Source organism: Haplochromis burtoni, unplaced genomic scaffold (genome assembly GCF_018398535.1).
Source record: "Haplochromis burtoni strain Fernald_Lab_line unplaced genomic scaffold, NCSU_Asbu1 Contig_129, whole genome shotgun sequence".
Classification (NCBI taxonomy): Eukaryota; Metazoa; Chordata; class Actinopteri; order Cichliformes; family Cichlidae; genus Haplochromis; species Haplochromis burtoni.
This window is the reverse complement of record NW_024582490.1, coordinates 1187045-1200739: the sequence shown is the minus strand read 5'-3', so window position 1 is coordinate 1200739 and position 13695 is coordinate 1187045. Positions and strand designations below refer to the sequence as shown.

The 13695-nt window shown below is 40.1% G+C and overlaps 1 protein-coding gene across 10 annotated transcripts; it reads left to right on the top strand.

The window, feature by feature from the left end:
* The first annotated feature begins 1826 nt into the window (after positions 1–1826).
* On the top strand, positions 1827–13695 carry LOC102294473 (kinesin-like protein KIF23). 10 transcript variants are annotated; one of them, XM_042224145.1, is made up of 24 exons: positions 1827–1940; positions 2497–2563; positions 3233–3361; positions 3620–3725; positions 3849–3985; positions 4076–4188; positions 4333–4503; positions 4727–4768; positions 5222–5334; positions 7128–7249; positions 7393–7495; positions 7645–7724; positions 7843–7962; positions 8302–8461; positions 8610–8771; positions 8997–9163; positions 9282–9455; positions 9792–9998; positions 10224–10532; positions 12310–12543; positions 12744–12832; positions 13023–13083; positions 13168–13208; positions 13309–13695. In XM_042224145.1, exons 1-24 carry the CDS (start codon positions 1927–1929, stop codon positions 13322–13324), a joined length of 2937 nt encoding a protein of 978 aa, XP_042080079.1. In that variant the 5' UTR covers positions 1827–1926; the 3' UTR covers positions 13325–13695. The 10 variants fall into 10 exon arrangements, with proteins under 10 accessions (XP_042080079.1, XP_042080078.1, XP_042080080.1 ...); XM_042224144.1 differs by having other exon boundaries at positions 1830–1940; positions 8607–8771; positions 12313–12543; XM_042224146.1 differs by having other exon boundaries at positions 1833–1940; positions 4727–4762; positions 8607–8771.

Sequence of the window (13695 nt, the reverse complement as noted above, 5' to 3'; positions counted from 1 at the left end):
CCTTCCTGCTGCTATCACTCTCTTTAGTTCATCCACTTGGGTCAGACCCACACATACTGAACCAGACTAAACATTGCTCACTGCACTCTGTCACTTTGTACTCCACAATGTATACTTGCACACCTGTACACTAATATCTTTAATATCACAGAAATATTAGTTAAATATTAGTTTTAAATATTAGTAAATATTAGTTTTATATTCATGTATATAGTTATATTTATATCTCTATAAAGAGAAAATTCATTTTATGTGATTTGTTGTATGCATGCTGCTGTGACAATTCACAGTAGCATTCTTTTCTGGGATTAACAAAGTTTATCTGATTCTGATCAGTCTGCATAACTCGAGGGGACTCGACTCAACTGACTGTCAGTTGGTTGTTTTCTGGTTATATACCGATAGAACAGGACTGTTACTGAGCATAACCCATATGGAAAAGATATATATAAATCTTATAAAGTTTGTATCTGTCTTGTGTGAAACTTGTATGAAATGCATACGAGAGTGAAAACAGATATAAGATCCCTAGAAAAATTTTATAAATGAAACTTGTATGTTTTGGATACTTAGTAAAATAATATATGAAAGTGGCCACTTTCCTGAGTAAATCATATAAGCCTTATATGATTCACTATATGAAGTAGGCCACATCTGATGCAAGTCTTTTATAAGTTTTTTCTATTTCTTTTCCATATGTGAGAGCTAAACGTGGATTTCTGTCTTTGTGCCCAATAACAGATAGGTGATTTCCAAGGACCCATTCAAACAGACTTATAGTAGACTGACTCCCTCTTATGGCAACATTTGGCAGGTTTCAGTGACAAGCTCATTTTATAACTTTATACAATGTAAAAATTATTTATCCATTAACTTTCTTATTGAATAAATGTATACTGCCAATGTTTAACTGGGAATGTTTGCAATAACACTGTGTAAACAACCATGGCAGACCCAGTGGCATTTTAACCATTCTTTATTAATACTGGATGGTTGCTGTTCACAATACACGTAGAGCTGCAGCTCTCCCGCTGCCCGCTCAACACCACCACAACAACAACGCCAACCACAGGACCCAGTACAATGTTTAATTCGGCGGGGCGTGATTGCGGATGCCGTGCAGGTGCGTCCGCCTCCTCTGCACGGCACCACAGGCCACGCCCCACCACACACTGTATCATGGAGTGTATCGTGGTAATTCCCACCTGTACTATTTGGTCACTCCATATCATGATCCTCTCCTGTGTGAAACTGAAAACAATGATAACTTGGGAAAAGCACTGGAAACTGATTTTCACTGACTTCACACACTTATAAGCACTTTTCCAGTCTTGTTGCATTTCACATGTGGTAACTTCCATGATATTCATATTTATTTTGGTCAGAAAAAAAAAGGGGGGGGGGGGCATTGGGTATAAAATGTAACAGAATACAGGAGATCAGGCAGGTGTCTGACGCTTAGACGACTCACTGAAGTGTTGGAAAAAATAAACTGTCGAACTAATTAATTGCAGATTAATTAGAAAAACGAGTTATTTCCCCAAATAGTCACTCTAATATATTGTCACCCAAGTCCCCCTTCTTTAACGTCTCAGGTGTAATTTAATTAAGGTTAATTACTAGTTTCAAAGTTCAGAAATAAAACAGAAGTTAAATGTTACGACATTGCTCTAAAAAATAGGAATGAAGAGGAAAGTCATGCTAAACTTGTGAAAATACAGCTTACCAGAGTTTCGGACCTGTCTGTTTGATCCAGAGCTAGTAACGGAGTTAGGAGGGGGAGAGGATGGAGGCGGGACTTCCGCTGCAGAGTATTGAGATTGGCTGGAAGTTCAGATTTTCGGAAGAACGTTTACAAGAGGGAAATTTTCAAATCGAGAAGAGGCGCTCGTGAGAACAGCGGAGAGGGTGTTCACAAAACAAACAATGCAAAGACCGGGGTCAGTATTATCATCGTTTACACGTCTAACAGTGAACAGGTAGCACATTATAAATGAGAGACGTATTAAAAGGACGTTAGTTTACGGTTGTTCTCTGAAAAGGGAGCTTTGAGATTATCGCCGCGTAATTAAAACCGTCTGGTAACTGCTCAACTGGCTTCCAAGCTCAGATTCAACTCCTCGGCTGTTTCTGACAGTGTTTGCTACACTTTTTTTTAAACCTAAAGGGTAGCGTGACTTCGGTTTGCTTAACGTTCAAAATATAATATCGAGTAAGAAATAAAATTACGTTACCGTGGTTAGCGAGTTAGAAGCTAACTTGGCTAGCTAGTTAGCGTAATTCATAAGAAGACTCCATTCATCATACACGTCAGACCCTCACTGACAGTTTTTTTTTTTAATCTTCCGCCTACCTACCCCTGTCTAACTGTGTAGTTTGGCACTTTAAGCACACGTCTGTTTCTACATAATACCGCACAAGACACACACACACGTTAAGATAGGTCGGTTATTCCGTAACTAAATAATGTGTTTGGTGTTGTACTGACACTTCCAGCAAAGGGAAGACTCCTCGGAGGCCTGGGCCAAAGAAGGCGTCCAACACAGAGAGAGATCCTGTGGGAGTAAGTGAACTTATTTACTCATTATTCATGAAACTAAAGTATAATTAATGGAGAAGCCATTACTGTCAAATCCTTTTTTTGTAGTTTAGTGCTTCGTGTAAACACAGACAAGACAAGGTGATCGATGTAGTTCTTTACAGCTGCCAGTGCTTGTGACAGATAATTGCTGTTTTTCAAACAAAAATGAGAAAAAGGTGACTTATTTCAACCTTTTTGAGCCCTTTGTTATGACCATGCCAGTTAACTGTTGAGATTTGTTGTCTTGCTTATCGTATTTGTTAGTAAACTGAATATTTGGATTTGTACTGTTAACTGAGCAAAATGGCAAACTGGATTGTTACTTGGACTTGAGTTAGAAAAGTTTGACACATTTTCCCAGTGTTCTGGGGTTTCAGAAACTAAACAGTTAATCATGTGACTGATTGACTTAAAATCTTCTAGTCTAAAGAATTGTTAGTTACAGTCCTGTTGAATAATTTTGTCCGTTTTAAGCTCACAGACAGACTTCAAATCCATATATGTCCGTGAATTACCCTCCATCATGGTGGAGGGCTTTGTGTGTTCCAGTGATCACAGGGGATATGTTTTGTTTTTAGTAGGGTCTCCAGACAAATTGGTCCTACGTGGGCGCCAAACAATGAGCTTTTATAAAAACAACATTTATTGTAGGTGTACTGCCGTATACGGCCCCTTGGATCAGAGGATGAGGAATGCTGTGTTGAGATGATCAGCAGCACCACCATTCAGCTGCATGCTCCTGATGGTCTTAAAGCTAACCGAAATGGGGAATACAAGGAGGTAAGTGTGTTTTATAAAAATGTAAAACAAGCTGGCCACTCATACTTGATTAGTATTTCCCCCCCCCCTTCCATGAGCTCAGTTTATCGCTGTTAAACTGTGCTGAAAATCACAAAACAATACTGAACCCAGCAAATACCTGAAAGCGGCTACCAAAGAATTTTTTCGACAGCGATTTCATAAATTATAGTAACTGCTATTATTGTCTCTATTCTTCTTAATACCATTGATGTATGTTCTTGTTTGTTTACCCTTCAGACACAGTACTCCTTTAAGAAAGTATTCGGTATTAACACCACTCAGTTGGAGTTGTTTGAGGATGTTGCCAAGCCACTGGTAGAGGATCTAATTCACTGTAAAAATGGTAAGTCACTTGACATGTGTACTTTGAAGACTTGCCAAAAGATTACTGCTAGTTTGCTGTGCTGGTTCTCTGTGATAGTTGCTTTACTGTGATGTTGCAATATCCTACCTACCTTCACCACAGGTCTGTTGTTTACGTATGGTGTTACTGGAAGTGGTAAGACCTTCACTATGACTGGCTCACCTGGGGAAGGTGGTCTTCTCCCCCGTTCTCTAGACATGATCTTCAACAGCATTGGACCCTTTCAGGCTAAAAGATTTGTAAGACTGAACAGTTTTGTTTTTGTTTTGTTTTTTTGCAGAGTGAGGCATTTACTGAAATTACCGAATATTTGTTTTAAACCTCTTCAGGTGTTCAAACCAGATGATAAAAATGGCATGGAGATCCAGAGTCAAGTTGATGCTCTCCTCGAGAGGCAGAAGCGAGACAGTCAGCAGGCAGTGCCCAAAACGCCATCTTCTAGGTAGCTAAGGAGTCATTTTAGTCCCCTCTTCACTTTATACTTTCATGGTGGTCACGAGCACTGTTGACATTTGAGTTTAAAGTTTGCATTTCATTGTTGAGTTACTTTTTACTTTCTCTTCCTTCTTTTTTTTTTTTTTTTTAGGCAGAAGCCTGACCCTGAATTTGCAGATATGATCAGTCCAGATGAGGCCTGTAAATCGGAGAATGTGGATGAAGACGGTTGTTACGGTGTGTTTGTTTCCTACATTGAGATCTACAACAACTACATCTACGATCTCCTTGAAGATGCTCCGTATGACCCGATCAGACCAAAGTAAGAGATTAGAAATCAACACATGCTTTTGAAACATAACGTCTTGTTAAAAAGCTCTGTGTACAAAGCTACCCGACAGCACCCGTACTTGTGGTGCACATGAAGATAGCAGTGTTGAAATTGAGAAAGTATAAAATGATACCATGTTTTTTTTTGTTGTTTTTTTGTGCTTCGTAGGCCTTTACTGACAAATTGTACTTGTAAAAACCCTGTTTTTTGTTAGGTGGCTCGGTGGAAGCACGCCTGTGCGGAGCAATGAGTATGTGTATGTGGCCAGTAAAATAGCATTACACAGTACTGTTTTTCATAGGCATAACTTGGCTGTAGCTGATAAGTTGTTTAAGTAATCAGTGCATTCCCTTCCCATTAATCCAGTCGTCTGTTTGTAGCATAGGTGTAGCTTACTGTTGTTTGTTTGTTTGTTTGTTTGTTTGTTTGTTTTCTCCCGCCATTGTACTTAATTGGCTCTCTGTCAACGTAGAGGAAACAGTGTCTTTAAACATTTCAAGCTGCTTTTGTGCAAATGCTGTGTGCATGTGTCTGTACCCCTAAATGAATGTGTATGTCTTCCTAGATTGCTTTTTTTTTTTTTTTTAAATTTAAATAATGGCGCTAACAATTATTTGGCATCTGGCTTTTGCTGCTTTGCTTACTATACCAGCATGTAATTGCGTTACCTCACTGGTGTTTGCTTAGAAATATTTTGAATTTGTTGTAGACCACCTCAATCTAAGATTCTACGAGAAGATCAGAATCATAACATGTATGTGGCTGGCTGCACGGAGGTGGAGGTAAAATCAACAGAGGAAGCTTTTGAAGTCTTCTGGAAGGGTAAGTAGAAGTCAGAACTTGAATGTGTTGAAACATTTTAAACTGTATTGTGTCTGTTTGTTTTTTCTTATGATGGAAATCAGTAAAATATTTAAATCAAACAGTTCTTATGAGTTTGAAAAGAGTACAGATGCTGAGTAAAATGTAAAAAACAATAAAGTAAGTGGTACTAGAAACAACCAGCTGGAGGAAGATTTTGCAACTAATTATGATATTTGGCTGCAAAAGTAAAGATGGGCTGAATATCATTATCATCAGTACCTGATATCATCAAAAGATTCAGAATCTCTGTGCGCAGGGTATGGGGCCGAAAATCAGTATTGGATGACCATGACTTCTGGGCTGCTACAAGGCACTGGATTTAAAATGGGCATTATTATGTGGTTAAAATCCCTGCAGAAGCTCAGAACAACTTTTCACTGCCATCTACAGATCCAGTTTAAAGCCCTATCATGCAAAGAAGCAGCCATATTTGAACATAATCCAGAAATGCTGTCATCTTTTTTTGGGCGGGCCAAAGCTAATTAAAAGAATGGAATGAGGCAAAGTGGAAAACTCATCAGATAAATTGAAATCTGAAATTATTTTTTTTGTAAAATATAAGCTTTAAAAGAGTTTCTATATTGCATGTAAATGGAGAGCAGTGACTTAGATTTTACAATGTTTGTGCCATGCTGGGATTGCTGATGTACAGCAGAACAATTTTGAGCTTCCTGCAGACATCCTCCTGACTACCAGCAATGCAAATTTGTCCTCTGTAGAGGACCTTTCTAAACCTGAATAGCTCCCATCTACTGCATACTACAGAATTACCTCCTTTTGGAATCTACAGAGGGCATTTAGGGTTTTCCAATGATACCAAATGTAAAGGGGTGGGCCTTTGGGAACTTTAGTTTTTTAATCAAGGAACATGGCGGCCATCGCTGCAAGCACATTTTATGGGGAGAACAAAAGTAAGTGCATAAAACTTTTCATTGAGCAATTTTTGGCTATAAATGTTAGCATATTTTAGATGAGGCTCTTAATAACACATTAAAACATAGTATGCTTAATTCTAACCTTTTTAGTATAGTATTGAAGTGTTTAAAAAATGTCCTCCGTAGTGGACATTTGTAGTCATTTCTTCCATTTTGTTCTGGTTTTTTTTTTTTTTTTTTTTTTTTTTTTTTAATGACCAGAAAATGAGTCCTTTTTAGAAGCAGAAATCAATTTATTGCAGTTGTGTGAGGGAAACTCATATCTTGAGTTGTCTGACGATCATAGGGAATAAGCCCTTCAAGCAGAAAGAAAGGGGAGCATCAGAGACGGTACTCAGACGAAGTCCTCCTGAACTTGCAGTTCTGTACTTTCTTGATCTGGCAATCACCAACTCATGGCTTCAGTATAGCAGTGACTTGCAGGTTTGGGTGAAGAAACCACTAAAATTCCCTGACTTCAAACTGCTCCTTGGTGAAGAGTTGAAGCAAATGTTTGCCATAAAAGTTCAGTTTTACATGCTTGGCCTTCCTATGTCCTCTGCAGTGGACATGTGATATCTAAAAAAGAAAAACCTTTTTTTTCCCCCAAAAAATTATTTCTGTCTTTCTGATTACCTTACAAACATTGGGGGATTAAAAAAAAATAAAAATTGATTGGACAACTTTTTTCCCCCCTGGTAGTCAGGAGGATATGGCAGCATTTATAATAAGTGACAAATCAAATTAACGCAAATAAATGGAAATTGTAGTAAGTTAAAGTTGTTACTGCTGGTTTTTGAGCTCACAGATTGTGTTAATGATCTCCTCTCTGTCCAGGTCAAAAGAAAAGGAGGATAGCCAACACTCAGCTCAACCGTGAATCCAGCCGCTCCCACAGTGTCTTCACAATAAAACTGGCCCAGGCACCGCTAGATGCTGATGGGGATCACATACTACAGGTGACGCGCAGCCCTTATTTAAACATGTTTACATATGTCAGTGATATCGGTATCTTCAATTATACCTTTTTATTCAAAGAAAGACCGATGTTTTTGTTTTTTATAATGCTTGGTGATGCTGACACAATGTCACTGAACAACAGGACAAAAACCAGGTGAATGTGAGCCAGCTGTGTCTGGTTGACCTGGCCGGCAGTGAGCGCACTAACAGGACCAGAGCAGAGGGAAGCCGTCTCCGTGAAGCGGGTTTGTCTGTTGTTTGTTTTTGTTTTTTTTGTTGTTGTTGTTTTTTTTTTTTTCAGCTTTTCTAATGTTAACCACATTCTGAAAGTTTCTTTATGTAGAAATCACTTTTCTTAGGAGACAAAGCATTTTTAGTGATGTCTCATTTGCAGGAAATATTAACCAGTCCCTGATGACGCTGCGCACATGTATTGAAGTCCTGCGTGAAAATCAGATGTGTGGAACTAATAAGGTTCATGTTTTATCATTTTCCCACCTCCTTGATCTCTGTTTTTAACATTTGTTGTTGTTTGTTTTTTTGTTTTTTGTTTTTCATTCATTGCAGTTTCAGAGCTGTTGTTTTCTTTCAGATGGTGCCATACAGAGACTCCAAAGTTACCCATCTATTTAAAAACTACTTTGATGGGGAGGGAAAAGTCAGGATGATTGTTTGTGTCAACCCAAATGCTGATGACTATGAAGAAACTGTGGTAAGACATTTTCTTTTCGTGTGGTAGAATGGCCTGCATGAGCAAACTTTTCTTTTGCAGCCTTGCTGGATGCTTTATGAAATAATGTGTGTACTTTATTGATCCCCGTGGGGAAATTCCTCTCTGCATTTAAACCATTCACTCAGTAAAGCAGTGGGCAGCCATTGGGCACCCGGGGAGCAGTGTGTAGGGACTGTACCTTGCTCAGGGGTACCTCAGGGTAGCCGTTCAGTGGATTCGAACCCCCGACCTTCCGATCATGGGGCCACCACTCCACCTACTGAGCTGTCCCTGCCAAGTAGACTATTTCTAAAGAGTCCTCCATATTGTGTGTTGCAGTTGGTGATGCGCTTTGCAGAAATGACCCAAGAGGTAGAAGTGGCACGGCCGGTTGACCGTCCAATATGTGGCCTTGCTCCTGGACGCAGGCACAGAAACCAGGCTTTCAGAGACGAGCTCTCACGTCGTCTGGAAGAACGAGGAGGGCCCAGCAATGCTGGTAGGTCACCTTCAAGTCTCTGCTGCTTGCTCATTGTGCTGTTATTATGCTGCATTCATACATTTAAACTTAAAGCAATCGGAGATGTTTTATTTTTTGTATGTTACTCAGTTTAAACAATCTTTACCATATCTGATTCTCATAGTAGATGACCGAGTTCTGATGACTCAGCTTATAGAAAGCCTTCCAGATTTACCTACTTGCGAGCTGGTCGACCCAGCTGATGACCAGACGCTGCCCCGCATGATTGAGGTCCTGGAAAGGAGGCATCAAATCCGACAGATGATGACAGAACAATTCAATAAAACTGGTACAGGCCATTTGTCTCCATCACGCAAAGTTCGGAATTCCAGGATTAGGCTGTTAGAGCAGATTTATTCAGTACAGCAGTGATGCATCAGTCTGAGTGTTTTCAGTATCTAAATCTTTTTTCTGTGATATGGATTGTGTTTTTGTTTTCACAAACAAGTAACATTTCTATTTAAAAATAAATATAAATCTACATCTGTTAATATCAGTGTGCTTCTTCCTACAGCTAATACAGTGAAATCCATGCTGCAGCAGTTTGACAGCCAGCTCAGTGCAAAGGATTACTTCCTTCACGATCAACAGAGCAAACTGAATGAAAAAGACAAAGTCATTCTCAGTCAGAAGACGGAGATAGAACGACTGGAGAAAAAGTCCAAAACGTTGGAGTATAAGGTGCTGTCTTCTTTCTGCAACTGACACAAAACACATGTTCTTGGAAATGTGCATTCAGTTCATTTTCTTTTAAATAATGGCCTGCATTTAACTGTTTGTGTACGCTGCTCGTCTTCAGATCGATATCCTGCAGAAGACGACGGACATGTACGAGCAGGACAAACGTGCACTTCAGCAGGAGCTGGAGACCCGGGAGCACAGGCTACAGAGCGAGCTGTCAGAGAGGAAGCGCATGGAGCAGCGCATGCAGGGCGCGGTGACGGACACCAGACTCAAGTGGGAGAAGGAGTGTGTAAGTGGAGTTGTTCACTGTTTTGAGCCATTAGGATATCAGGTATTGTAAATTATTTTTCTGCAATCAAACGTTAATTTGCACAATTATAAGTTATATTTTACAATTGCATTTCAAATATGCATTGAGAGCCCTACTGTTTGGAAACATTTGTATGGGTACACACGGAGATTAACCCACATAATCTACCAAAACATGAACAGTGCAATGTAATTATACTAAACTCCACTTTGTAATGTCCCTCAGATCGTTCATGTAAGTTTGTAATTCCAATTGTTAGATATGACACGATCAAATAAGACTTTAAATATTTTCTTGTCCATGGTTTCTGATTAGGAGAGACGGGTGAACGCAAAGCAGCTGGAGATGCAGAACAAGCTGTGGGTAAAGGATGAGAAGCTGAAGCAGCTGAAGGCCATAGTGACGGAGAGCAGCAGCGGTGGCAGCGCTCCCACTGAGCGTCCAGAGAAGCCCGAGAGGCCCTCAAGGGAGAGAGATCGAAACATCCAACAGAAGAGGTCTCCCTCTCCATCACCACTTCCTGTGAGTTATTTGCTGATGCTGCATGTTTCGCCAATGTGCACCTAATCATTCTGTCAACCCGATTGAATCAGCATGTTTCTAATCATTGTGAAAATCATGAGCAGGAATCCTGACATGTATACGCTTACTGGTTACATCACTTTGTTTTCTACTTTGTCTGTTGCTCTGTTGTGAATTTGTGTTAATCTGGAGCACCTAACATCCACAATACCTCATCCCTTTCAGGATTTCAGCCAAACTCCTTCCCACCAAAATAAAGCCAGAGTTAGGGTGTTTCAGGACTCCACCTCCACACCATCCTCCTCTGACTATTCTTCAGTAGCCTCCAGCATCTCTAGGTGGGAGCAGAGGTTCCCTGTAGATTCAGGCAGCCAGAATAGGTTCACCGGGACTCCCCAATGCAGGAGCCGGACTCCGGCCACATGCCACAGCACCAGCAGTGTTGGTCACAGGAGAGGCCAGCGCAGGGCCCCAGGCACTGAGGTCCCTGCCACCACTCTTGTCTATGGACTAGACCTAGAGGCAGGCACAAGGGTCAGTGTGTGCTAGAACCTAGATGTTCATCTCTGTGAGCCTGTAGTTTAAGCTTCGCCTTGGTGTAGAACTGCATCTGTAATTCCAACAGCTGTTGCCTTGTTTAGAAATACATTGAGTAGCAGCATCAGTGTAGACTGGTGTGTCTCCTGTCCTCGCTCTTAGGCAGACTGATCTGTCATGCTTGGAAATCTTCTTGGCTTGCATCTTAAGGCTCATGAGTATTTACATCATGTTTGTAGATCTTTCTTTTTCTGGATGCAAACTGCTCTCTAGAAATGCTTTTTTTTTTTTCTTTTTTTTTTTTTTCTTGTACTCCAGTAGCAAAATGGCATAAACATGGTATTGAAATGAACAGAAACATCTTTGTTCAAAAAAAACCCCAAAAAACACTGAGTATTAATAGTCTAGGGTCTAGGCCGTCGAGAGCGGTCCTCCGGAGTTCTCGGTCCTGAGCCTTATAGCAGCACAGTGTTGCTAATTTTCAAATTAATGCTGAAATTTGCTCAATAAAACTGGATGATAATAAGTCGGCCAACGTGGGTGGGGAAAAGATTGGCTTTTGTAATGGGTGTCTGCATTACAAGATATGCTACCTTTGTGCTTCTGTGCATGCATTGTCATTAATTTCTTAATTCTTTAGAGTGCTATCACTTAATCGAAGGGAATTTTCACACCTATAGTTTGTTTACTCTGGTCTGAATCAGTTAATGACTTTGTAACTTTAAGCTTTCCCCTTTTGATTTGGTTCGCAAGTGGACTTCAAGCAAACCAAAATGCGTACACTACAGACCACGCGAGAATGTTCAGTCTGCTAATTGGCCAGATGTGTCTGGGGCGGGAGCAACAAAAGTAGATGCAGGAAGTTGCTGGGTTTTGAACTCTTGGAGAACACAGAATTTGCATTCATTTCACAGCTAGTTGCTGACCCGTACAGATCTTTACACATCTCTATGGGCGATCGTGGCTCAAGAGTTGGGAGTTCGCCTTGTAATCGGAAGGTTGCCGGTTCGAGCCCCGGCTTGGACAGTCTCGGTCGTTGTGTCCTTGGGCAAGACACTTCACCTGTTGCTTACTGGTGGTGGTCAGAGGGCCCGGTGGCGCCAGTGTCCGGCAGCCTCTGTCAGTGCGCCCCAGGGTGGCTGTGGCTACAATGTAGCTTGCCATCACCAGTGTGTGAATGGGGGATGACTGGATATGTAAAGCGCTTTGGGGTCCTTAGGGACTATGTAAAGCGCTATATAAATACAGGCCATTTACCAGGCCATTTAGTACCCTGCCACATTCCAGAATACAAAACACACATGGCTTTTTTTTCCTTGTAAGTAGCTCAAACATGTAAGATGCACCTGCTAGTTTGTTTGGATTGAGGTCGGGTCACATTCAAACCATGAAGAAACCCCTTAGTTCATCTGCATTGGTCTGCACCTGAGTGTGATTACTGTGTTCACACCTGCACAAGTGAACCGCACCAAGGGGGAAACGAACCAGAGTCAATATAAACTGACAAAACACTGCAGGTGTGAAAACACCCTTTGACAATGTGTATTGCTGGAAGACAGTTAAACTTTTAAATAAACTATTAAACTTTGATTAGAAATTTCCAGAAATAAAGTCTATAATGCATCAACTTCCTGTGACTTCCAGTAATACATTTATTTTCCTAACAAGCTAACACCTTCTAGCGTTTCACCTTCCCTATTAACCTTGACATAGTTTGATTGGAGTCACATGTGAATAACTTCCTGGTTTGTCTTTCTCACATTGGGATCACCAGAAGGCTCTTCCAGTTCATCCAAAACACAGGCGTTCACACTCTGCCGGTGGGGAGAAATGGGTAGACCACAAACCACCTTCTAATTTGGAGTTAGACACTGTAATGCAGCCAATCATACCCAATGCAATCAAGGTGTCCACCCCAAGCGAGAAGGCTCTGTCTAAATGCCACAAGTATGTGCTTAGACATCAAGAGCTTGCCTCTGACGGGGAGATCGAAACCAAACTGATTAAGGTAAAATCAAAAAATGTGACTAATTTTTGGTGTTTGATTTTGATCATTTTAGATGTTGCATGAATTTCACTTGATTACAGTGTTTTAGTGGGACGCTCCTTCCTATTTACTTACAGATTTAATTCTGATAACACTTTCTTCCTCCTTTCCTTTTTTTTTTTTTTTTTTTGTGTTTGTTCTTGTTGTTTAAACCTCACCAGGGTGATGTGTTTAAGACCAGAAGTGGCGGACAAGCTGTGCAATTTACAGACATTGAGACGCTCAAACAAGTGTGCCCGTTAGCACCAAGGTACAGTATTATGTACAGAAATGTGATATATTTCTGTGTGCACAGAGAAATATGACTATAATACCAAAACATAGCACTTATTAATGCTAATCAAATACAAGTTATTAAATGTTCCCAAATAGAGACTGGGAAAGGTTTGAATCCTTACTTTATAAGAGAACTGACTTAAAAACAACGCTCTTTGTTTCAGTCGCAAAAGGCGATCAGGATCTGCAGAAGGACCAGCTGAAGTGGAGGACATAGAAAACAGGGTAAGCTCTTAAAAAGCATAAATACAACCACGAGCAAAACTTTACCTATGCTTTCTAATCACTGTTCAAACTTTCCCTCCCTAGGCTCCAGCAGCTAGCACAAATTCATCCCATGGGTATCAAAAGTAAGCACAAAGCATGTTTGTTTTATGTACTTTAGATTTTGGTTTTCAGTTCAAACTAAACTCTGTTCTTGGTTGTCTTTGTTTTCTTTCTTCCTTCCAGACGCAGAAAGCCTTAAATTGCCCTCAAAATTTTCATCTTGCTTTTAACATACAAGAATGGGTAATTGTGAGGAAATTGAAGGGAAACTATGCATCTTTTGGATACCAAGTTGGGTCTTTTTGTTTGTTTTTGTTTTTTTAATTCTATCAAATCATATTAGGAATTATTATGGTGGAATTATCATTTTTTCAGAACAAGAGCAATATTTAAGTTGTAATTGCTGTATTTGTGTTACTTTTTGAATTCTGGAAATATTTCTCCTTAAAAATGTGAACAAACTTATAAACACTCTATAAATGGAACCTTTTATGCTTTTGAATGCTTTGTACTATCCAAAGACGACCACATGTCTCTATAGACCTGTTGTGCTTTTTTTTTTTTTTTTTT

Bases quoted from the DNA above. Each gene is read 5' to 3' on its own strand.
- LOC102294473 (XM_042224143.1), top strand. The intron at 4,504-4,726 runs GTAAGAGATTAG...GTTTTTTGTTAG, and splicing joins TATGACCCGATCAGACCAAA to GTGGCTCGGTGGAAGCACGC. The intron at 7,725-7,842 runs GTTCATGTTTTA...GTTTTCTTTCAG, and splicing joins AGATGTGTGGAACTAATAAG to ATGGTGCCATACAGAGACTC.